General features: G+C 42.4%; 1 protein-coding gene across 1 annotated transcript; it reads left to right on the top strand.

Annotated features, from left to right (window-relative positions):
* The first annotated feature begins 1,390 nt into the window (after nt 1–1,390).
* Nucleotides 1,391–23,153, top strand: WBP2NL (WBP2 N-terminal like). Its single transcript, XM_033116676.1, has 7 exons — nt 1,391–1,452; nt 6,736–6,844; nt 7,115–7,256; nt 7,450–7,542; nt 11,565–11,675; nt 17,821–18,701; nt 21,852–23,153. The coding sequence occupies exons 1-6, from the start codon at nt 1,391–1,393 to the stop codon at nt 18,636–18,638; spliced, it is 1,335 nt and encodes a 444-aa protein (XP_032972567.1). The 3' UTR covers nt 18,639–18,701; nt 21,852–23,153.
* The last annotated feature ends 1,833 nt before the right edge of the window (nt 23,154–24,986 follow it).

Genomic DNA, 24,986 nt, shown 5'->3' with positions numbered 1-24,986 from the left:
ACCAATCCTTCCTCTCTTTGAGGTTCCTACTCTCTTCTGTAGCCAGCAAATAACTTTCACCTGCAAATTATTTCTCTGACTTTGAATGTGATGAGTACGTATGCAATTGCGTTTTGGGCCTCAACGTGCCGTAGGGTGAGTGCAAGGTACAGATGAACGGTGAGGGGTCAAAACTGGAGGAAGACAAATCAGGAGGCTCTTGGAGTCATTCAAGTAAAATGATGAGGGCCGGACTAGAGTGAAACACCACACCTGGGTGGAGAGAAGTGAGATTTGAGTGACACTTTTGTAAACTTAAAACATCACAGCTAAGAGAAACCTAAGAGTTCTTTCTAGTCCACTGCTTTCATACACATATGGAAACTGAAGACCAGAGCATAATTGACTTCCTGAAGTTGCACACTTAGGTACCAACGCAAGATGGGGACAAGGTCTCAGTGCTTGTTCTACTGCTTCATACCATTCCTATTGTACTTCATTTGTTCTAATAGTCTTGTACTTAAACATTTTTTTCTGAAATCAGGAGACAGCTTATAACTGATGACATGTCAGTTTATTTTGCAACTTCTTTTCTTAGTGGTACATTTCAAAATGGTGCACCTTATAACTGACAGCGCCTTAAGTTTGATGACATACAGTAATCCAGAAGATGTTAATGTCTCTTTGCTTGAAGCCCTCTGGGAAAGCCCTTAAAGGAAATAAGAATATGTACAACATTTTAGTCTTCAAAGCAATTCCAGTGTAATATAGCCGATCCTCACAGTCACCCTTTGGAAGTGGCAGGGCAGGTGTGATGGATGACACAGGCTCTCTCCACCGTGGAGCTGGTGCGGACTCTCCTTTGACTTCCTGACCCAGCTTACTCACCCTGCGCTGGATGCTACCTCATAAGAAACTAGCTCTGATTCCAGGCTTTCTCTGGTGGAAAGAAGTTCTCGCCTTAGGAGAAAAGAGGACGCTTTCTGCAAAGGACAGCAGCTTCCTGACACGAGCTAGGGAGGGCACCGGAAACTACTACTTTTAACTTGATTCCTGATAGGATCAATTCAAATCCATACCCGCGGGTAGCGGGGCAGCCAAGCGGAGGGAGGATGCAGGGGCCAAGAGGACAGGTGGAGGTTGAGGAGGCTACTCACCGATCACCCACCCTCTCCGCGCCCTGGGCGCGGAGTCAATACCCTGGGCCCACCTGCTTCCCCATCAGGGGCTGTACCAACCCTGACTCTGCATGGTCCTCTGACCACTGCCCCTCACGTGACCAGCCGCCTCACCCACTCACTCCTCGTCCTTGCGCCATAATCTCCGCCCCCTACTTCAGAGCCCCGCCCCGCGGCTTAGCGCAGGCCCCGCCCCTTCCCATCTGAGGGGCGGCAGGAGGGACCGGAGTAGGATGGCGGTGAACCAGAGCCACACGGAGAACCGCTACGGGCCTGTCATCCCTTATGGTGAAAGGTGCCTGAGGGGAACCCCGGGGTGCCGGTAGAGGAGGAAGGTGACAGACCGGGTAGATCTGGCGACTCGCTAACTCTCAGCGAATCAAGGGCTTTCCCCCCTTTTCCGGCGCGTTACGCTTAGCTCCGCCCCCACGTTAGGGCGCGCCGCCTCGCGGTGTTCCCGGCCTCGGAAGTGGCGCCGGCGTGTGGCCTCTCAGGTGTGAGGCGTAGGAGCCGATCTCCGGGTGTGTGAGGAAGGTGGTGGGAGCGCTCGGAGAGGGGCGCGTGTCACCCCGGAGGACCGGTGAGAGCGCCCCAGCCGCCGTGGGAGCTGCGCCGCCCCTGCCGGTGGCGGGCCGCCGCGGTTGGCAGCGTGCAACCTTTGTAGGGTGCCGGCGCTGTCACAGTCCGTCCCCCTGCTCTCAGGAACAAGGTCCCGGACGTGGGTGGCGGAAGGGGCCTGAGTGAGGATCATTCTAGGAAGGGCCTGAACGTGGAGGGCCTCGCCTCGCCCTCAGATCTCCCCAGAGACCCCTGGCTTGGCCCCAGCCAGGGCGATGACTGCTCTTACTGCATGGAAAATATTGGGACCAGAAGAAGAGACAGACGCCTGGGAGCAATGACGCTCCCTTGGCCTTGCTGGGCGCTTTGCGCGGTGCCTGCTGTGCCCGCCGCGCCCCGTCCTCTCGCTGCCCGCAGGCTCAGTCCGAGGGGCCGGTTTTCACCTCTCCACCTCGGGCCTCGACTCCACACGGCTGTCCCCTTTAGTTAGTTCCCTTGCCCCCAGTTTCCCACTCCTGCTCGGTCTCCCCGCCGAGCTCCCCGTCATTGTGCTCCTCTCTGCTCCTTGCCCTCGTTTTCCTTTGAGCTCACCTGGCAGTGCGAACCCGAAACCCAACGCTGAGCGCACCTGGGTTGCGTTGAATGCGTTTGTCGGGAAGATCCATTAAGACAGCACCAAATGCTGATGTCAAGATCTTTCTTCGATGCGTCCTTCCCCGACTATTTTCTTGACAGATTTATAGGGGCCGCCGAGGCTGTACGTCCTCCCATGCTCCCGAAGGACCTCTGCTGCCTTCTTCAGTTTTGTGGTAGCAGGTGATTGCTCGCTCTGACCGCGACGTCTCAGCGCACTCTGGCACTTTGCCCTGTGTGCCTGTGAGTCTGCCATGAAGTCTGGCGTTTCGGTGTCTTCTCACTCAGGCTACCGGTTTGTCCCTCTGCTTTTCTGTTTGTGTGTTGGAGGCAGGGGATGAAGCATGTTTTTAAAAAATTATAACTGATTTTATGGTCTTTTGAATTATCTTTATGGGATCCCTTCTGTGCTCTTGAATACTTAATCATAGCCAAGCGCTGTTCTTAGAGTTTTATGAGGTCAAACAATTAAGTTTGTGAACTTGTTGCAACGATGTTGCTAACCTTTTTTGATAGCAGAGGGATTATTCATTATGAATTTATACAAACTGGACAGACGGTTAATCAAGTGTACTATTTGGAAGTGCTGAAAAGGCTGCGTGAAAAAGTTAGATGAAAATGACCTGAACTTTTTGCCAACAATTCACGGCTCTTGCTTCACGACAATGCACCAGCTCACACGGCACTGTTTGTGAGGGAGTTTTTAGCCAGCAAACAAGTAACTGTATTGGAACACCCTCCCTACTCACCTGATCTGGCCCCCAATGACTTCTTTCTTTACCTGAAGATAAAGGAAATATTGAAGACATTTTGAGGACATTCAGGACATCAAGGGTAATACGACGAAAGCTCTGATGGCCATTCCAGAAAAAGAGTTCCAAAATTGCTTTGAAGGGTGGACTAGGCACTGGCATAGGTGCACGGCTTCCCAAGGGGAATACTTTGAAGGTGGACATAGTGATATTCAGCAATCAGGTATGAAGCACTTTTTCTAGGATGAGTTCATGAACTTAATTGTCAGATCTTGTATGCTTAAAACTGCTCTATCCACAATGAAGACCAGTAGTATTTCCTTCATTTCACAGGTGGGAAACAGAAACAAGGAAAAGTAATGTGCCCCACATTACATGATTAGTGCATGTGAGAGAACTTTGGTTTGGTTTTGATTTAGGTACTTGTGCTTTAACTCCTCTACTGCCGCTGTCCCTCAAAAAGGAAAAGGACTGCTTCTCTGCTTTCTGCTCATCAAAGAAGGCCCTGTCAGTGCTCTGGCTTCCTGGATAGAAACTACTTTTAAAGAAATACCTTGAGAGGGAGAAAGTCGGTTATATTTTGATTTCTCCCTGTTCACAATACACACTTGAGAAGTTCATCACAGCTTGGCAGTGTTTTGTGGAGCTGTGTTTTCCATCACAGCTGAGAAGTCAGAAATATATGGGTCAGACTCTACTGGTCAAAAGGGAAGACACTGAGGTTCCCCCCCCATATTTCTAAATTTGTGCATATAATAACCTATGTATGTATTGTAGAAAAATTAGGGGAAAAAATTAAATTACCCTAAATTCTGACATCCAGTGTTGTTTACATTTTGTTATGTGTCGTTCTTACTTTCCCCTATGGAAAAATATGCATTTCCGTTCCCCCGCCCCCGACCACTTTGTAACTTGCTTTCCTCATTTACCAATATGTTGAAGATGTTTTCCAGTATCAATATCTACATCATTACTTATAATGGCTGGTATTCTAGTGTGTATAAAGCCTCATCTGGGATATTCTAGTTTTAATTTGTCATTGCTATAATTATTGCTTCAGTGAACATTTTTGAAAACTTACCTTTTCCTACCTGTCAAAATGTTTCTTTGTGATATATTCCTGAAAGTGGAATTGTGGGATCAGAGGACATAGACTTTTATAAAATTATTTAAAATATATTTTTTAAATATAAAAATTCTTCTCAAAAATATTAATATAGAAATAGAAACATATTTTTTTGCAAAATCACCCTACAGAAGGATATCAATTTACTTTCTTCTCAATGCTCTGAGTGCCCATTTCACCACACTCTTGCCAACACCTGGTGTTAATCTTTGATATTTCTGCCAGTTTTGATATGTGAATAATGGAATCTTTAAAAAAATTTTATTGCTAGTGCACTTGTTTTTTTAATATGGTTATTGGCTATTTATAAGTCTTTGGCAGATTTTCTTGGTTCATAAATTTTCTCCATTTGTACTAAGTTCATTTTTTGATGTAGTAAAAAAACAGGTAACAGAAAATGTATCATCTTTTCCAGTTTTGAAAAATAAAAATTATATATATTTAAGGTGTGCAACATAATGATTTAACATACTTATACATAGTGAAATGGTTACTATACTCAAGCATAGTTACCATTCTTTTTATGTGATAAGCCCACCTGAAATCTGTTCTCTTATCATATTTCCAGTGTTCAGCACAGTATTAGTAAGTATAGTCATGCCTGTTAATTAGAGCTCTAGACTTATTTATCCTACATGACTACAAATTTGTACCCTTTGACCAACATCTCCCCATTTCCCCAACCACCCGAGCCCCTGGTAATTACTGTACTACTATGCGTTTGACTTTTTTTTTTTTTTAGGTTCAACTTGTAAGTAAGATCATGCAGTATTTGTCCTTCTCTTTCTGGGTTGTTTCACTTAGTATTATGTTCTCAGGTTTCATCCATGTTGTAGCATGTGACAGGATTTCATCCATGTTGTAGCATGTGATAGGATTTCCTCTTTCTCATGACTGAACAATATTCCATTTTCTTTATCCATTCATTTGTTGATAGACACTTAGGTTGTTTCTATATCTTGGCTCTTGTAAGGCTGCAAAGAACATAGGAGTGCAGATATCTCTTCAATATCCTATTTTCATTTCCTTTGGATATATACCAAGAAGTGGGATTGCTGAATCACACTGCAGTTCTATTTTTATTACATTGATTGATTTTCATATGTTAACCCATCCTTGCATTCCAGGAATAAATCCCCCTTGGTTGTGGTGTGTAATCCTTGAATGTGCTATATTCAGTTTACGAGTATTTGGTTGAGGTTTTTTGCATCAGGATTTTTCAGGGATAGTGGTCTGTAGTTTTTTTCCTTGATTAAACATTTACCTACTTGCTGTAAACTTTTGATTAGATTCTAGAGTTCTGACTGACGTGAAGGTCCCTATTCCGTGATTTTTGCTGATATCCTATATTTTCAGTCTTTTAAAAAGCGTTTTGTATCCACTCACCACTACCCTAGTTCCAGTTCTTATTACCTCCCATCAGGACTACTTTAAGAACTCTTAAGCTGGCCCCTCTGATGTACCACCACCTCCTTGATCATGTGACTACCCTGCTGAGCCAGCTGCAGCTCCCAGTTCCTCCTCACCTATCAAATGATACCTCAAAGCTCTAGGCACAGCATGGATTTATCGCTTCCTCCCAACCTCACTTCCACGCTGTTTTGATTAATCCACACAGGTGGACTGCTCCCAAGTATGTAGTTTGCTCTCTACTGCCTACCTCTACTAATGCCGCCCCTGCATCTCCAGTAATGCTGTTTGGTCCCCATCAGGATCGCCCCCTACCTTCACCTCCACCTACCGAAACGCTATTAATCTCTTAAGAATCAATTCAAATTTCAACGTCCCTATAAAGTCATTCCTAATTACTTCAATGAAACTGATCTCTTCCAATTAACTGCCATAACATTTTTGTGCCATTTATGTAATGTATGTCATGTACTGCTTGCATGATTACCTGTATTCATGTTTTCATTTGCTCATTCTTTCAATAGATATTAGTCACACCCACCATTGCTAGGACTGCAGTGGCAAAGAAGGCAGGCATTGTCTTTAATAATTATTAGGGAAGACATTGAACAAATAAATTGTAATAATCACTAAGAAAAAAAAGAGAAATCCAATAGGATTCTATGAGTGCGAGTAGAATGAGTCCAAGTTTTTCAGGTTAAGACTGTGGGGAGAACATGGCAGCCAGAGGGAGTGTCAGAGGATTTCAGAGCACTCTGCATGCCTTGCCTTCTTCATCAGAGTCAAAGAGACATTTCCATTAGCACAGTGCTTGATATTATAGTTACTGCACAAAAAGTATAGGAATTAATGAGTAAACATTAAGAATAGAAGTAGGTTTGATAAGAAAAAGAATCCAAAAATAAAGAGGGAGAAGAATAAGTGTGAATCGTCAGCAAATAAGAGCATTTAAATTCCTTTCTATTTCCATCAAAGTGGTAGAAGCGGCAGCAACTAACATTGAGTGTTAGCTCTGGGTTAGGAACTGTGCTAAGAGCTTTATGTTTGTCACTTTATGTAACTACTTGAATATGTGCTGTCTGCCCTTTCTTTTCTGCAGTGTCTTGAAGCAGTGTCAGGACGTGGAGCTCTCCTTCCTACAGCAACCAGAGGGATCCAATTTCTTCAGGGGTACGAAGAGGGGAACATTGTTTCTTACTTCACAAAGGGTAATTTTTATTTCTACTTCTACTTTGATTAAATCTACATTAGTTATTAGTTTATTCTTAAAATGGAGAGAGGTTAACCTTTGAGTTTAAAAGTGTTTGAAAACATTTGCACTTTGAGAGTTTCCCTGTCAAAGAACAATGGAAGAAAATGGGTGGTGGTTCTCAAATTAGGCCAGGATGCCAAAGCAACCTGGACCTTACAATTGCTGTTATATGTCTCAATCCATGGACGCATTGCATTCCTTTTCCAAAGTTTCTTTCCTCCCTTAGGTAATCTTCGTGACTTCACACTCAGTCAGTGATCCCATGTTTTCTTTTATGATGCCATTTGATCTGATAAGTAACTGTACCGTTGAACAACCAGTCTTTTCCCCCAACTACATTAAAGGAAACATCCAGGCAGCTCCAGATGGTAAGTGTTTACCCTCAGAAGTGTATTTTTTCCCCCTCAATATCGTCCAGAAGGTTTAAGATTCAGATTTGGCTCAGGTTGGGGTCCAAACAAAAGCTGCCCTGCTTCCTTGGGTGGCGCTTCTCACAGTGTGTGGTAGTCCTTCTGGTACCAGCTGTGCCAGCCTCTTAGTGTGTGCCGTTTCTATCCCCAGGTGGCTGGGAAGGACAGGCTACTTTTAAATTAGCCTTCAGAAAAGGAGGTGCCATCAAATTTGCCCAGTTGATGATGCATGCTGCCTCTGCTGGTGAGCGATAATGATAAAGATATTAAGCACTGTGGGATTTTCAGGCTTGTGGAATTGAAGTCGGACTGCTGCCCAGTCAGGATTTTCTGGCCTCTGTGATCAGGCAGTTGGTCGTTGCACATGTATTCAGCAGCCATTTCCTGAGCCTACCTACTACGTGCCAAGTACCATATTACATGCTGGGAACACAAAGATTATGCAGTCCCTCCCTGTCCTGTAGGAGTTGGCCGTCTAGTGGGAGCTTACAATCAGACACCTGAGTGACTCGTTGTACCTGATAGTCTTTTGTCCTTGTACATGCTGGTCTCGTATGTCACTGAGGAGGCTCTTTTTTAGGTCAGGGAGCCCCAGTTGTCTTGCTCCTCTTCCCCTGGCATACCTTTTTGTCATCTTTCTCTGGCTTTGCCTTTGTTTCTCTTAGGTTTAGTGTTCATCTTCCATGAGAGGAGGAAAGAGGTACTGTCAAGCCTTTCAGCACTGCTCTAATGAATGTACCAAAGAGCTCTTTCAAACTTTGAATGCAAATATTTTTGTGATATATTTTTATTCAATTTAGCCTCATTTCATGTCCTTGACTCTCTCGCTTTCTGTACTCCATCCAGTTGGACTTCTTTGTGCTTTGTTCTCTCCTCTTTGAGCCTTCATGCTATTTGCCCTGTCTGGAGTGCTTTTTCCCTTTCTCCCTTGCCTTCTACCCCAACTACAGTCTAGTTGAGGCAAACACAATCTAATAAAGAGACAGACATATGCAAATATGTTATCCTGACTCATGGCATGTGCTGTACTAGAAGCATGGACAGAGTGCTGGGACGCACAGAAGCATGGAGTGTAGATTCTAAGCTTAGAAGACTGACTGGATCATGATGCTGTAAACCGTGGGGAAGATTGTAGGAGAAAGTCTAAGTTGGAGGGGAAATAATGAGTTTAGTTTTAGACCTGATAATACTAGCTAACATTTATTGAATGCTTACCACACACTAGAATATTCCAAGCCCTTTACATGTGTCAATTTATTTAATCTTCATAAAAACCTTATGATGTAGGTATTATCATTATCCCCAACTTGTAGCTGGGGAAACTAAGTCAACAGTGGTTACATAATTTCCCAAGGCTATACAGTTAGCAAGCGATGGAGCTGGAATTTGAACCCTAAACCTACTCTTTCTCTTTTTAAACATTTTATTGTGAAAAAAAAATCAAATATATAGAAAAATTGCAAGAATATTATAATGAACTTCCATGGACCATTCATCTAGATTCACCCATTATTAACATTTCCCCACATTATATTATTATTATTATTATTATTATTATTATTATTATTATTATGCTTTTGTTTTTACTGACATATTTCAGAGCAAGTCACAAAGATCATTTCCTTCATTCCTAAATATTCAAATGTATATCTCCTAAGAACAACAGCATTCTCTTACCTAACCTCAGTGTACTTATCAAATTCAGAAAATTTAACATTGAAACAATGCTATTATTTAATATATAGTTTATATTCAAATCCAAATGATTGGTCCATTACTATTTCTAATTCTAATAGCACTTTTCCCCCCCACAATCCAGGTAATCCTGGATCACACATTGACTTTAGTTGTCCTGTCTCTTTGGCTCCTTTAATCTGGACTCAGATTTTCTTTGTCTTTCATGACATTGACATTTTGAAAAGAATACAGGCTCATAGTTTTGTAGAATGTCCATTAATTTGGGTTTGTCTGTTTCCTCATGATTGTATTCAGATTACATTCCGATTATATTTTGGCAAGAATACTATATAAGGGGTACTGTGTCCTTTTGAGCTTCCACTCTTAACCCCTGTATAGGTGTGAAGAATGCTAGAGGCCAGTGGGCATACAACTCAGAGCTCTGGAGATGAACTGTATCTAGAGACTGATTTGGAAATTTTCAGCCACAAGTCATCTCTGGAGCCATGAGTGATAGGCTCATTCAGTGAATTAAGGATAGTTTCCAAAGGTCCTCAACAGGCATGGGCAGGGAGGAGTGACCTGCCCTGCAAACAGAAGGGGCTGACCGAGGAGGGAGGAGGAGAAGCAAGGGCGTTTGTTATCCCGGAAGTTAAGGGAGGAGAAAGTGTCAAGCAATTGGGTGCTTATCTGTGGCAGCTGCTGCAGAGAAATTGGGTGAGACTGAAAAATGTGCATCGCATGTGGAAACTTGACTTTGTTGGTGGTCTTAGCAAGAGATTTCAGTGAAACATTGGAGAAGAAAGGTGGTCCAAGAGCCATATTGTAGGAAGCTGAGGAGTAAGAAAATTTTTTACAGTTCCCTTTAATGAAGTAGTTCAAAATAGAAAGGCCAAGGAATTCACGAGCTGTACACAACCTACAGCTCTTTATGGTCCAGAGGGCAGATAGATCTGGAAGCCTGACATTGGGTAACAGGGTGTCTTGGCAGACAGAGGGCGTACAGCTATGGGGAATCCAGGGCCAGCGGACACTGGGAAGTCCAGTTCCTCCTTGCTGTGGATGTCTGGGAACTCAGGACAATCGCGTACTGGGTCTTGACTTCACTCATTTTTGGCCTCACAGTACTAAGGGAGGCTTATTTTTAGGATTATGGACTAATAATTAGGCAACTTTAGGGGATCCTCTTTGTGCTCTTGTTAGGGTCTGCTTCTTGGTCCGCAAAGCTAGGTTTAGAGTCCCAGCAGTTTCATAGCCCCTTGAAAAAGATGTAGGCAACTTATGTGAACTTGGCCCAATGTCTGGAACTGCTCTGAGTCTTACTGTGCCGTGGCTTAGGTTTGGGAATGGACCCCTGCCCCACCAGTATGAGTCAGGGCTTGTGAGATGGGCATCCCTGTGCCTTTGAATTAAGTACCCATCATGCTTCGTGATCTGATTCTTTGATCAGGACAGATTCCCTTCCCCTCTGCAGAGTTGATTCATCAGGGCTCTTTGAGTTATATTTTTAACAAATATATGTTGAATACTTATTGTGTGTGCCAAACACTAGGTGAGACCATTGAACAGACCAGTGAACAAGACAGACATGGTCTCTGCCTTTGTTAAACTTAATTTAGTGAGAGTCATATAAAAAAGAAGCTAATATATAAATGAATAAAATAATTACTTCTTCTGGGAAGACATACTAATAGGATATTGAAAAGGAGAGTAACAGGGGTAAGGAGGACAACTTTAGATTTATAGTGAATTAGTTAAATAATGCTTATTGAATCAGATAAACTCTAAATTATCAATGGTTTAAGACAGTAGATATTACTGCTTACATAAAGGCCAATCAGCAGTGTGAAAGGGGGCTCTGTTCCACATAGTCCTTCAGCGACCCAGGGTAACAGAGTCTCTGCCATCTTTAACACATGGCTTCTGTGGCCTCTCTGGATAGCCAGCAGAGAGGGGAAGAGTACATTTTCCAGGGAAGTTTTCATGGGCCAGGCCTGGAAGTGGTGTATGTTACTTCTGGTCATATGACGTATGACCAGAAATTAGTGTGGTAGGCTGATAATGACTCCCAAAGATAGATCCATGTCCTAATCTTCAGAACCTGTACGTGTTACCTTATTTGTAGAAGTAGTCTTTGCAGATGTAATTAACAAGGATCTTGAGGTGAGAGTACCCTGGGTTATCCAGGTGGGCCCCAAATGCCATCATAGTGTCCTTAAAAGAGAGAGACAAACAGAAGTGCTTTATTTTGTGCCACCCTGCCATTAAACTGGTCTTTAATGGCTATATCTTGCCCACTTGATAGAATTCCTCACTTGAAAGTTTTTTCTGAATACCTGTTAGGGTAGGTATTATGCTAGACCCTGAATAAGCACAGGCAAGTAAGCCATAATCTCTGCCCTCAAGAAGCATAGCATTCAGGATGAGGGCAGTGTATATATTTTTATCTAGTATCTGGGAACATTGCTGGGCACTCATGTAAGGTGATGGTTAATGATTTGTTAATTGTTTGGTTGAGAGCTGCTATGCATCTCACTTAAAAGAATCTCTATTAAAGAAGTCTCTATTTTGCCAAACTTGTCTTCTCAGCTGCCCGAGGAGTTCCGCTTAGAAGTTTCAATTACTGGCTTGGTGCTCCGGGACTGTATTTCATTACTGGGCAGGGGAGCACGATGTGCAACCAAGAGAGGCCTTATCCAGGTAAGGTATGGCAAAGAGGTTCTTCCCGGGAGGTGGAAAAGTATGCCGGGGGCTCAAAGATCGATTCACTGCTAGCTTGTCTCCAACTCTGCTGCAGGAGAAGCAGCAGAGGTTTGGGGTTGGAAATGTTTGAGTCTATCAGTTCATTTCCAGACAGATCCAGTGGCAAGTCAGCAACTGAGTGGGTTTGGGTTTCAGGCTTACTTTTAACTGTAATATACATTTGTGGAGCCTACGTGGGCAACTCCCATTAGTGGGAACAGTTACCTCCTACTTATAGCCTGGGCAGAAATGTATGCTCTTGCCCACTTCCCCCTTCCAATTTCCTGCAAACATAGCCATCAAGCTTGTACCATGCCTTTCAACCTAACTGAGGACTCCTGCCCTGGGCTTTATGCCCTATCCCCTTTAATAATTGTGCTGAGTCACGTTCCTGGGAGGTGACAGATCATTGATTGTCAAATGTCCACCACCTACTGGTAGGCCACAGAGGGTCTCCTAATAAGCTGCCAATCGACCTCAAACTGCAGGCCCTTTCTTGGGTTCTTCTTGGAGCATGGCGTACCTGTCCCTTGACTTTTAGTTTTGTAAATGAATTTTTAAGGGTTATTAAAATCTAATACTCAAAGTCTAAAAGTAAGCATTGCTCAGGTTTTGTAAAAAAAATTTTATGTTGAAATTCACATAACATATAACCAACCATTTAAAAATGCACAATTCAGTGCTATTTAGTATATTCACAATGTTGTACAACCATCAGCTCTTTCTATTTTCAAAATTTTTCATCATCCCATAAAATACACACCATGATTCCCCTAAGTGATAATTCCCCACTAAGTAATAATTCCCCATTGTCCCCTCCCAACGTCTCTTGGTATCCTGTAATCTGCCGTTTGTCTCTGTGGATTCGCCTATTCTGAATGCTCGTATGTCACATAAAAGGAATCATACAGCATATGACCTTTGGTGTTTGGCTTATCTCACTTAGCATATCCATGGTCCCTTGCAGTTCCATATGAATGTGAGAACCAGCTTTTCTATTTCTGTAGAATGGCCTTCGGAATTTTGATAGAGATTGCATTGAATTTGTAGGTCACTTTGGGGAGAATTGCTATGTTAATATTGAGACTTCCAATCCATGAACGTGGGAAGTCTTTCCATTTATGTAGGTTTTCTTGATTTCTTTTGGTAATGTTTTGTAGTTTTCAGTGTACAAGGCTTTTACCTCCTTTGTTACATTTATTCCTAGATATCTGATTTTTTTGGATGCTATTGTAAGTGGAATTGTTTTCTTAATTTCCTTTTTGGATTGTTTATTGCTGGGACTATGGTTTTTAAATTAAACTTTTTATTTTGAGATAGTTGTAGATTCGTATATAGTTTTAACAAATAATATAGAGAGATCGCTTATACCTTTTATCGAGTTTCTCCCACTGGTAACATCGAACAGAATTACAGGTCAATACTGTAGCCAGGATGTTGACCTTGGTACAAAGAAATTACAGAACATTTTCATCACCACAAGGGTGCCTCATGTTGCCTTTTGATAGTTACACCTACCTACTTCTTTCCCACACCCTCCTCCTCCTTAATCCATGGCAACCACTAATCTATTCTTCATTTCTATAATTTTCCCATTTCAAGAATGTTACATAAACAGAATCATACAGTGTATAAGTTTTGGGGATAGGCTTTTTTCACTTAGCATAATTCTCTTGAGATTCATCCAGATTGTGTGTATCAATAATTTGTTCTTTTTTATTGTTGAGTAGTATTTCATGGTATAGATGAACAACAATTTGTTTAACCATTCAACAATTTAAGGATATCTGTGTTGCTTCCAGGTTTTGTCTATTATGAATAAAGCTGCTATAAACATTTGTGTACAGGTTTTTGTGTGAACATAAGTTTTTCTTTCTCACACCCATTAGAATAGCTACTATCAAAAAACCCAGAAAACAGCAAGCATTGGCAAGGATGTGGAATAATTGGAGCACTTGTGTACTGTTGGCGGGAATACAGAATGGTATAGCCTCTGTAGGAAACAGTATAGAGATTCCTCAAAAAATTAAAAATAGAATTACCATATGACCCAGCAATTCCATTTATGGGCAGATACCCCCCAAAAATTGAAAGCAGGATATCGAAGATATATTTGTACACCTATATGTTCATGGCAGCATTATTCACAATAGCTATAGAAAGGGTTAGGAAGTGTTCCCTCCTCTTCAATTTTTTGGAAAAGTTTGAGAGTAATTGGTATTAGTTTTTCTTTAAATGTTTGGTAGAATTCACCAGTGAAACCATCAGGTCCAGGACTTTTCTTTGTTGGGAGATTTTTGCTTTGTTGGGAGATTGATTACTGATCCAATCTCCTTACTAAGTCTATTCAGATTTCCTATCTTCATCATTTAGTCTTAGTAGGTTTTGTATTTCTAGGAATTTGTCCATTTCATTTAGGTCATTTAAGTTGTTGATGTACAGTTGTTTATAGTACTCTTATAATTCTTTTAATTTCTGTAGAATCAGTAGTAATGTCCCCATTTTCATTTCTGATTTTAATAACGTGAGTTTTCTTTTAACTTGGTCAGGCTAGCTAAAAGTTTTTGAATTTTGATTTTTTTTCGAAAGGCTATTGGTTTCACTGATTTTATCTATTGTTTTTCTATTCTCTAGTTCATGTATCTATGCTCTAATTTTTATTATTTCTTTCTGCTAGCTTTAGTTTGTTCTTTTTTTTAGTAGCTCCTTAAGTTGTTAAGTTTGGTTGGTTGGTTGAGATTTTTTTTTTTAATGTAGACATGTATAGCTATAAATTTCCTCTTTAGCACTTTCGCTTCATCCTATATGTTTTGGTATGTTATGTTTTTATTTTCATTAGTCTCTAAGTATTTTCTAATTTCCTTTGTGATTTCTTCTTTGACCCCTTGGTTGTTCAAGAGTGTTTTAATTTCCACAAATTTGTGAATTTTCCAGTTTTGCTTCTGTTGTTGATATGTAAATTTATCCCATTGTGGTCTGAGAAAATACTTTATGTGACATCTATCTTTTTAAATCTATTGAGACTTAATTTGTAACCCAAAATATGGTCTATTTTGGAAAATGTCCCATGTGCACTTAAGAAGAATGTATATTCTGTTGTTGTTGGGTAGAGTGTCCTATATATGTCTGTTAGATCCAATTGGTTTGTTACATTTTTAAGTCCTCTATTTCCTTATCATCTGTCTGGTTTTTCTATCCATTATTATGAGTGTGGGGTATTGAAGTCTCCAACTATTATTGTAGAACTATCTATTTCTTCCTTCAATTCTGTCAGTTTTTGCTCCATATATTTTGATGGTCTGTCATTAGGTGTGTAAATATTTATAATTGTTATGTCTTTTTCTTATATTGAACATTTTATTAATGTGTAATTTTCTTCTTAGTCTCTTGTAATTTTAAAAAATTTATCATCTATTTTGTCTGATACTACCTAGTATAGCTACTCTTCCTCTCTTTTAGTTACTATTTGCCTGGAATATCTTTTTCCATCCTTTCATTTTCAATCTATTTGTGTCTTTGTATCTAAATGAAGTCTCTTGTACACAGCATGAAGGTGAATCATGAGCTTTTATTCATTTTGTCAGTCTCTTCTTGGAGATCATCAAGAAGATGTAACCACCAATTGACCCAAAAGCTAGACCTGGGCACTTGGAGTCTCCTCATCCTCTCCCTTGTCCTTGGAATGTGCATTCTACTTGCCTTCCCTGCTCCAAGAAGCTGTTCCAAGGATAAAGCCCTGAGATAAAAATGTGGTGTGAGTGTCTGGATGACATACATGAATGACTAAATCCAGTTAGGGCCTCTCTAAAAAAACTTTCAAGATTTGGTGGCAGGTGCAGAGATCTGCTTGTCTTGAAGCCATTCAAGACAAGCCTCATAAATAAGTTCCCTTGTTTATTAAAACTGCCACCTACCAATTTGGAGTGGCCTATGTCTTTCTTCAGTCTCTCCCTGCCCTCTGTGTATAGGGGCCCAGTTTCAGATTATACCAGGAAGCGCCTGAGGAGGCTGTGAACTAATATCTCTGTCTTTAGATTGGCGAGTCTAATCCATTTACATTTAAACTAATTACTGTAATGGGGGTCTTCTGTCATTTGCTATTTGGTTTCTGTATGCCTTGTAGCTTTTTTGTTCCTCATTGCCTGCTTTACTGTCTTCTTTTGTGTTTAGTTGATATTTTTATAGTGAGAAGTTTAAATTCTTTTCTCATTTCCTTTTGTCTATCTAGCCATTTCCTTTGTGGTTACCATGGGGGTTACATTTACCATACTAAATTTGTAACATTAATTTTAATTTTTACCAGCTTAACTTCAATAACATACAAATTCTGTGCACCTTTACAGTTCCATCTTTACACATTTTCAGTTGATGTCACAGAATTACGCCTGTATACATTGTGTGCCCCCAGACATAATCTAATAATTTTTAAATGCATTAGTCTCTTAAATTATGTAGAAAATACAAAATGGAATAGTAATATTAGCTTTTATAATTGCTCAATGATTTATCTTTATTGAGATCTTAATGTCTTCATATGGCTTCAAATTACTGTTTTGGTATCTTTTGATTTCATCCTGCAGGACTCCCTTAAACATTTCGTGTAGGGCAAATCTAGTGGTAATGAACTCCCTTAGCTTTTGTTTATCTGGGAATGTCTTAATTTCTCTCTTACTCTTGAAGAAATTTGGCCAGATATAAGATTCTTGTTTGACAGTTTCTTTCTGGCCTCCAAAGTTTCTGATGAGAAATCTGCTGATTATCTTATTGAGGATCCTTGTATGTGATGGTTCACATCTCTCTTGATACTTTCAAGATTCTCTCTTTGTCTTTGGCTTTTCCAAGTGTGATTTTAATATGTCTTGATATCGATCTCTTTGCGTTCATCTTACTTGGAGTTCATTGAGCTTCTTGGATGTTTATATTTATATCTTTTATCAAATTTGGGAAGTTTTCAGTCATTATTTCTTCAAATATTCTCTCTACCCCTTTTTCACCCTTTTCTCCTTCTGGGACTTTCACACAATGTGTATGCTGGTCTGTTTGATGGTGTTCACTGGTCCTTGAGGCTCTGTTCACTTTTCTTCAATGTATTTTTTTTCTGTTCTTTAGTCTCAACAATCTCCATTGTCCTATCTTTTAAGTTCACTGATTCTTTCTTCTGCCTACTCAAATCTGAATTTGAATTCCTCTAGTGAATTTTTCATTTTAGATACTGCGTTTTTCTGCTCCAGAATTTATTTTTGGTTTCTTATTAGGGTTTTTGCCTATATTGATACTTCTATTTTGTTTATACATCATTTTCTTGACTTTCTCTACATTTTCCTTTAGTTCTTTGAGCATCTTTAAGAAAGTTCTTTTAAAGTTTTTTTTCTAGCTGGTTTTAACATAAATATGGATTACAGCAAAATAACTTGACAGTTGTCCATTAACCTTGACCCAGTTAAATTACTTTGGGAATGTAGGCAAGGAAGTAAATAAAACCCATGTGAATTGGAAAGTTGGAAAAAACATGCTTTCCTTCAACAGGGGAATTAAGTAGTACCTATCCATATGATAAACTATTGCCCAGCTTTTAATTTATGAAATACATTAATAATACAAAGAAATTTTGTATAATGTCAAGTAAAAAGAGCCAAATAAAAAATATTGTACAGTTGTTGTAATCATGATTGTATAAAAATATTAACAGATATTCTACAAAGAAATACAGCAAAATATTAAGTTGTTGTATTTCATGATGGCATTATAGGTGACTTTAAAATTCATCTTTTCTCTATTTTTTTACATACATATTCCTCATTAAGCATGTGTTACTTTTTTCATAATCAAAACAAACTTTATTAAGTAAAACATGTATCTATCTGTAGACAACTATAAGTAATACAGCGATATAACTACAGAGTTGTTTTCATGTTAATTTCCACAACGGGAAATGATAAAGCCTTCAACTGGTGGTGGCTGAAGGATCTGGCTTTACTATTATTCTGACTGATTCTCTTCCTGTGTCAGTTTGCTTCAGCATTATTTTTATCTCTTCATCCTTCTCACTTATTCCTTGTCCACTCTAAAAAATAAGTAACTGATTTTTTTCTTTCCTTCTCAGCATACCCAATTATTGTCCATGGGTCCCAACCCATGAGCTACGGAGCCCCATCGGGGGGATACGGAGCCCCACCAGCGGGATACGGAGCCCCACCAGCAGCATACGGAGCCCCACCAGTGGGATACGGAGCCCCGCCCGTGGGATATGCAGCCCAGTCTGCAGAATCTGAAGCTTCACCTGCAGGATATGGAGCCCCCCCACCTGGATATGGAGCCCCATCGTGGGGATACGGAGCCCCACCAGCAGGATACAGAGCCCCACCAGCAGCATACGGAGCCCCACCAGTGGGATACGGAGCCCCGCCCGTGGGATATGCAGCCCAGTCTGCAGAATCTGAAGCTCCACCTGCAGGATATGGAGCCCCCCCACCTGGATATGGAGCCCCATCGTGGGGATACGGAGCCCCACCGGCAGCATACGGAGCCCCACCAGCAGGATACGGAGCCCCACCAGCAGCATACGGAGCCCCACCAGTGGGATACGGAGCCCCGCCCGTGGGATATGCAGCCCAGTCTGCAGAATCTGAAGCTCCGCCTACAGGATATGGAGCCCCCCCACCTGGATATGGAGCCCCACCAGAGGGACATGAATCTCCACCTGTGGGACACAGAGTCCCACCAGCAGGATATGGAGCCTCGCCTGCAGGATATGGAACCCCACCAGCTAGAACTGAAGCCCCACCTTTGGGATATGAAGCCCCACCGGCCGGAAATAGAGCTGGGTCTCACAACTCTGTGGCAGCCCAGCCTGCTGGATATGAGGCTTCTCTTCCTTCTGCCTCATCTACTCAGGCCCATTCACCACCTTCTGAGAAGTAAACCCTGAAGACTCATCAAGCAAAGTAGCACCCCAAAACTGAAGTCAGGATAAGAAGGACTCAGGTATGTGTTTAAAGGCCTATCTCAAATAGTTGTCTCAGCCTTTGGAAGGACGATCTTAGGGGGAAAGTGAAGGTTTACTTCCATGCCTAAATTTTAGAAGCAGAGTCAGCTCTTGATTAGATGGGCTAAAGGAAAAGTAGACATGCAGTGCTAATTCCCCAATAATTGGGTTGATGTTGGGCTACATTTTCCAACACACCTTGAATGTAAGTGTCTGGTTTTCTCCCCTCCCCCATCCAAGAAACATTATGCTCAGTTTGCTAGGCACTAAGGTCTGTGTTGGAAACATCAAGTTGAACACTTAGTTATTTTTCACATCATTATATTAGTGAAAGGATGAAACAACTAAATTTCTAATAGTGAGAGAGAATTTCATAAATCAGGGTATATCTATACAATGGAATATTATGCAGCCACTGAAAATGATGTCTAGAGGTGGGGAGACCAAAACCATCGAAGCAATAAAGGAAAACATAAATAGAATAAATATAAATTTGTATTTAAATTTTATAATTCTGTAAGGCCAAAGTTAAAAGACAGGCAACAGCCTAGGAGAAAGTAATTTCCAACATATACGTATATTAAACAAACAAATAATTTATGGTCAGAATATATGAACCCCAACCCAAAAGAAAAAATGGACAAAATATGAATTAACTGAGGCAATAGAGTGGGCAAGAAACATTTCAAAAGATATTTATTTGCTCAACTTGACTAGTGTTAGGGAAATGCAACTTGAAATGAGAAACACTTTTTATCTCCGAAGATTTACAAATATTAAAAAGATTGGGCCAACCCGATGGCTCAGGTGGTTGGAGCGCTGTACTCCTAACGCTGAGGTCGCTGGTTCGATTCCCACATGGGCCGGTGAGCTGCGCCCTCTACAGCTAAGATTGTGAACAACAGCTCTCCCTGGAGCTGGGCTGCCGTGAGCAGCCGGAGGTTGGCGTGAGCTGCCAGGGGCTGCTGTGTGCTGCGGTGGGCTGCTGTTTGCCACCATGAGCGGCCCGTGGCCAGTGTGAGTGGCCAGCAGCCATTGTGAGCAGCCAGCAGCTGGCGAGAGCTGCTGTGAGCGGCCAACCCACGACTGGCAACTGACTGCCTCAGCCCGGGGGTGGGGGTGGTGGGGGAGCGCAAGGCTCATAATAGCAGCGTGGGCCAGGGAGCTGTGTCCTCCACAACTAGACTGAGAAACAACGGCTTGAACCAGAGGGGGGGGGGGCGGGGGGAGGCGGAAGAAGCAGGAAAAAAAGGAAAAGATTGAAAAACTCAAGTGTTGGGAAAGATGTGGGGAAATGGTTATTGGTGGGAGTGTAAGTTGTATGCCTTTTTAGAAGGAAATTTGGCAGTACCTTTTAAAAGTTAAAATGTATCTACTCTTGATTTAGTGGTTTTACTTCTCAGTATCTATTCCTGAGAAATGCACAAAGATGGACGTGGGAAGATTTCATCACATTCATTGTTTCTAACAGCACAACATTAGAAATTTATATACTTATTAATAGTAAATATTTAGATAAACTATGGTACATCCATGTTACATATGTAGAAATCTCTTAAGTGTTACTGGTAAGTGAGAAAAGTAGGGCGTATATAGTAGGGAGTATATAGTATATGTAGGGAGTATATAGTACATAAATTTTCAATCCCTTCAGACTGAACGACCCCGTTTATGACTAACATTTTGTAATGTCTCCTTTACTTCATTGGAATGTAATTTGTAGGCAATTGCACATGACTCCACACCGTTCCAACCAAAATCAATGTAATACTATAAAGGTGATATAAAGAAGAAATAATAGAAAAGTAGTTTGTAGTAAAACTTCAAGTATTTTAATATGTAAATTCTCAGATTCCACCATACTAGAAGACATAATGAAGTAATCAGGTGGTAGCAGGGTCGCCTCTGGGTTCGTGAGCTGCATGGCTGGGGGAGAGGGTGGAGAGGGAGACTTAATTTTTTCACTATACATTATATTAAGTGCATGTATACTACGTGTTTATAGCTTTAGAAATGAATCATTTTAAAACTAAACAACATAGGCTCTCCCTTGCTTATAAAGTGTGCAGTGGGCCCTCACAGCCTGCAGGTAAAACCCCCACCTGGTTCCCATGTACACATGGGTCCTGTGATGATGCTCCTTAGTATTCAAGGCTCTGCACAATCGGGCCCCTGCAGTTTCCCCTCCAGCTGTGGGATCCAGCCGAGCAGAACTAAACGCAGACACGGAACTGCATGGCCTCTGCCTCTGCCTCCCTCCCCACTGCATTCTACTCATTCTACTCACCAAGACAGCCCAGAAGTTCCTCCGAGAAGCTTTTTCCGAGCTGCCATTCTAGGGTAGTTTCCCTTCTGCCGGGCTTGTATGGTACCCCAGCATGTTTCTGGAGAAATACTGTGCCAATCCCATCGGGATTGTTTGCATGTTTATCTGCCCCGTAACCTGTGAGCTTTGAGAGCAGAGGCTGTATCCCATTGCAGGGCTCCAGCAGAAGGCACGGCACACAGTGTGTCTGGTAAACACTTGTTGAGTGAATGAACACATGAATAAGTTGCATTTCTTGACTTGTTATATACCCATTCAACATACATATATATATATGACTGAGTTCTGGCTACCACTGAAGATTATAATTTGCAGAATCAGTTCTGTTTGGCAGACTGTTAGGATTAGAAGTTAAAATTTCATATTTTAGAGAAAGCGGTCGTTTCTCTGACTTGCTGACTTGAACAGTCTTGAAGGCGTGATTATATTTCAGCTCTTCCGACCTCACAGCCATGGTATATGTGGTTCACACTGGCCAAAGCCACCTCTGGCAAGGTGGCCCCATAGAACTCCTCTGGTGTTTAAAGGCCTATAAGTGAGCAAATGACGACACTATAGTTGGGTGCCAGGCAATGTGCTAAGTAAGGCACTTGATAAGCATATCTCACGTCCTCCACTCCCCATATGGAAACCCAGTGAAGCGGGCACTGTAATTAGGATCACTTTACAGGTAAGTTTCCTAAAGCTTGGAGTCGTTAGGAAACCAAAGAATCCACAGCTATTGAGTGGTGGAGGCAGGACGTGAACCCAGGCTGGCCCCAGAGCTTGGGACCCTAACCTCGGACTGGAACCTGTTTCCTGACATCCTCTTTTAATCCCACAGGTGCCAAGCAGTAGGAGGAATTTCCTGTGCAAGTGGTGGCTTGGTCCTCTCCCCACAGCTGTGAGGTCACGGTGAGTTTGGGTCCCTTTTCCTGCTGCGGGCTTGATCTCGGATGTTCAGAGGGCCTTGAAAATCAGCTGTGTCAGAGGTGGTAGAGTAGGTCACAGGAGGGCTCAGATTTCTCACGGGACCAGAAGATTGGCTCCAGATCTGCTGCTGCCATATTGCTTGGCTGTGGGGTTGCTGGGAGCCTGAGACCAGCGGCCCTTAAGCCAGCTCAGCTGGCACAGGAGAGAGAATCCTGAGATTTTTGAGTTTTTCATGGCCTTGTGGCCTCATCCCTTCATCACAGCCCCAGATCTGAAGGCTCTGCTGCATGAATTGCCTTAATGGTGCCCCCTGAGTAAGGGGTACTTATGACGGATGGAAGGTGAAGAGTTGGAGGGGGCAGAAATGATGTCAAGTGGCCGGCCCATTTGTTAACTATCTGTTTGTGCCAAGCAGCCTGCCAGGCACTTGACTGCATGATTTAGCAAGGTGAGTGCTTGGACCCCAGTCTCACAGATGAAGAAACGAAGTAAATTGCTGAAGGCACACAGCTGACTAGTAAGTGACAAGGCAGGATCTGAACTTAGATTTCCCTTTTCATTCACACACTCATTTATTGAGTGCCTTTTACGTGCTGTTTCTGCGCACTTGGGATATCAGTGACCAACACAGACCAAAATTCCTGATCTTCTGGAGCTTACATTCTGATAAATACTAAGATGCAGTCAGTACATATTATGTTATATGATATAACTAGGCATATCATATTCAAACTGTAGAAAAAGCAAAGACAGATGTTGATAAGAGCTATGAAAATATATAGAGCGAAGAAGATTGGGATTGCTGGGGGTTTGACAGAGGGAGCAGTTTGTGGTAGAGCCTTGTTGAGAAGTTAATATCTGAGTAAAGATTTGAAGGATGAAGGAGGTGAGGGAGCTGGCCATGCAGCTACCTGGGGAAGAGTGTTCTAGGCATAGGGAACAGCTCGTAGTGTAAAGGCAGTGTAATTCCAAGGTGCCTTCCCTTACACCCAGTGCCGCAAAACAGATGAATGTGAGAAGACTGTTCTCAAGGACGGAAAATGCTTGAAAATACTGCAAGCCAACCACAGTAAGAGAGATCTGAACCAGTCCATGTAAAACAGCTTGGGGATGGAGACTGATTTCTGAGTCCTCGCTAGATAACAGACATCCTTCCTGTCTGCATCTTGAGCACAAAAACGAAGTTAAAATAACTGGAGAGGCAGGGCCACTCTGGTTTCACACCCTCGATTAAAGTCTGCTTGCTGTAGCACACCTCTCCTGTAGGCTTGCTCTGTTTGTGAGGGCATCCGCCATGTGCATGGCCTGGTTCTGGTGCCTGGGGACCACCCAGTAGGGCAGCTGGGACGTGCCCAGGCTCTCAGCTTCCTGGCTGGGCTCCCTACTTGTCCTGCTTTATCTGGTTCCAAGAGAGACGGGTCTTCTCAGTCTAAAGTCTCTGGATCCCCTTGATAGAGCATCTGCCTAAGTCGGGGAAGCCTGTTTTCCGACTTTGCGTGGAGAGGAGGGCCAGAGTACATGGATGTGAGAACTTGTAGGCTGACCTCTTGCTTGTTGTGCTGCCCAATATTGTGCTGTTGCCTTCCTGAGGACCAGTTCAGGTCAAGTACTTACTGAGGCTGTTCTGTGCCAGCCGTGCTCTGAGGAATCTGACACAGCCTGATCTTGAGTACAGAATGCTCCACAGATAGACAGCTGCATTACGTTTTGCAAGTGTCCACCCTGTCCTGGACCCCACACACCCCCAGAATACAGGATGGGAGCACGTAGGTACTTCACCCTCAGTGTGGTCCCCTTGGGTTGGTTTTCTGGACCTTCTCTTGTTGGCTTGCTCGGAGGGTCTTCCTTTCCCTGGTCCTCTGACCTCTGTTTGTTTTGGTCCTTGGAGAACTATTTTAGAAGTATTTACACTCAAGCTTGGGCTTCTTTCTCCCTTGGACCCTACTCTGGCTTTTACCTGATGACCAATGAGAGAAAGAGAGAGAGGGAGAGAGAGAAGGAGGGAAGGAGAGAGAGGGAGAGAAAGAAGGAGAGACAGAGAGAGAGAGGCTAATTCCTGACAAAAGTGCAATGTTTAGAGATCTGCACAGGGATTAGAGGAGGGGTTCTGACGAGCTTAAGGTGGTCCTGTCGCCTTCCTGGAGAAGGGGATGTCTGTGTTGCTTTGATGCCCCAGCCAGGAAGGTCTTTGGTCTGGGCACGTGGTCCAGCCTTAGTAAAGAGACCGGTTGTCCCATTGTACAAATACTCCTTGCCTGCAGATCTTCCTGCTCCCTTCACAGATTGATTCCTAAAAAGAAGATGAAGGTTTTCTTGTCTGGCATGTGAGGGGCTTGTAATTCAACACTCCCATCCTCACAAGAAAAAAGCTGAACAAACTAAAAAATCAATCCTTAGGTCCATCAGAAGTCATAGGGCAAACTGATGCCCTCAAAATTGGAGCGATAGGTGGATACAGAGACTCACAACTTACCAAAAACAAGCTCAGGAAAGGAACCCTGTCGATGGAGCCAGTATGAGGGTAGGAAAACTTAAACTGTAACTGATGAATTGGGGGAGGCTCTGTGTAGACAAGCTTGAGAGTTAAAATTTTCAGGGGGACCAGTCTTAGGGATGAGCCCAACATTTGTGTGAGTTTTACCTCCTGGAGCCCTACCAGGTCCCCAGAGAAAAGAGTGAAGAAAAATCCCTTTGTGCTTCCAGTAGGGGGGAATGGAAAAGTAGCTATTCTGAAAATACACCCAAAGCATTCTGTTTTTCCTTCACATGGCCTGCCCTCAAGAGAAACTATTTAACCACGATCTAACTGACTTGAGGAAGGGAGATATCCAACTCCAGCTCACTGCAGCCTTTCATGTGGTGCAAGGGAAATACCCAAGTCCAGAGCCCTTTAGCCTTCCTGCCTCAACTAAGGGGTATAGGGTGGGGGACCTAAGAACTGGGAAACACTAGTGAAAGTCAAAGCCCAGGGGCAGAGGCTCACTAAGACTGACATGTAATCATAGGACTATAGAAGGTCCCCTTCCCCCAGCACCTTACCACCACC

The sequence above is a fragment of the Rhinolophus ferrumequinum genome, chromosome 10, assembly GCF_004115265.2.
Source record: "Rhinolophus ferrumequinum isolate MPI-CBG mRhiFer1 chromosome 10, mRhiFer1_v1.p, whole genome shotgun sequence".
NCBI classification, from domain to species: domain Eukaryota; kingdom Metazoa; phylum Chordata; class Mammalia; order Chiroptera; family Rhinolophidae; genus Rhinolophus; species Rhinolophus ferrumequinum.
This window is presented reverse-complemented; position numbering and strand designations above follow the sequence as displayed.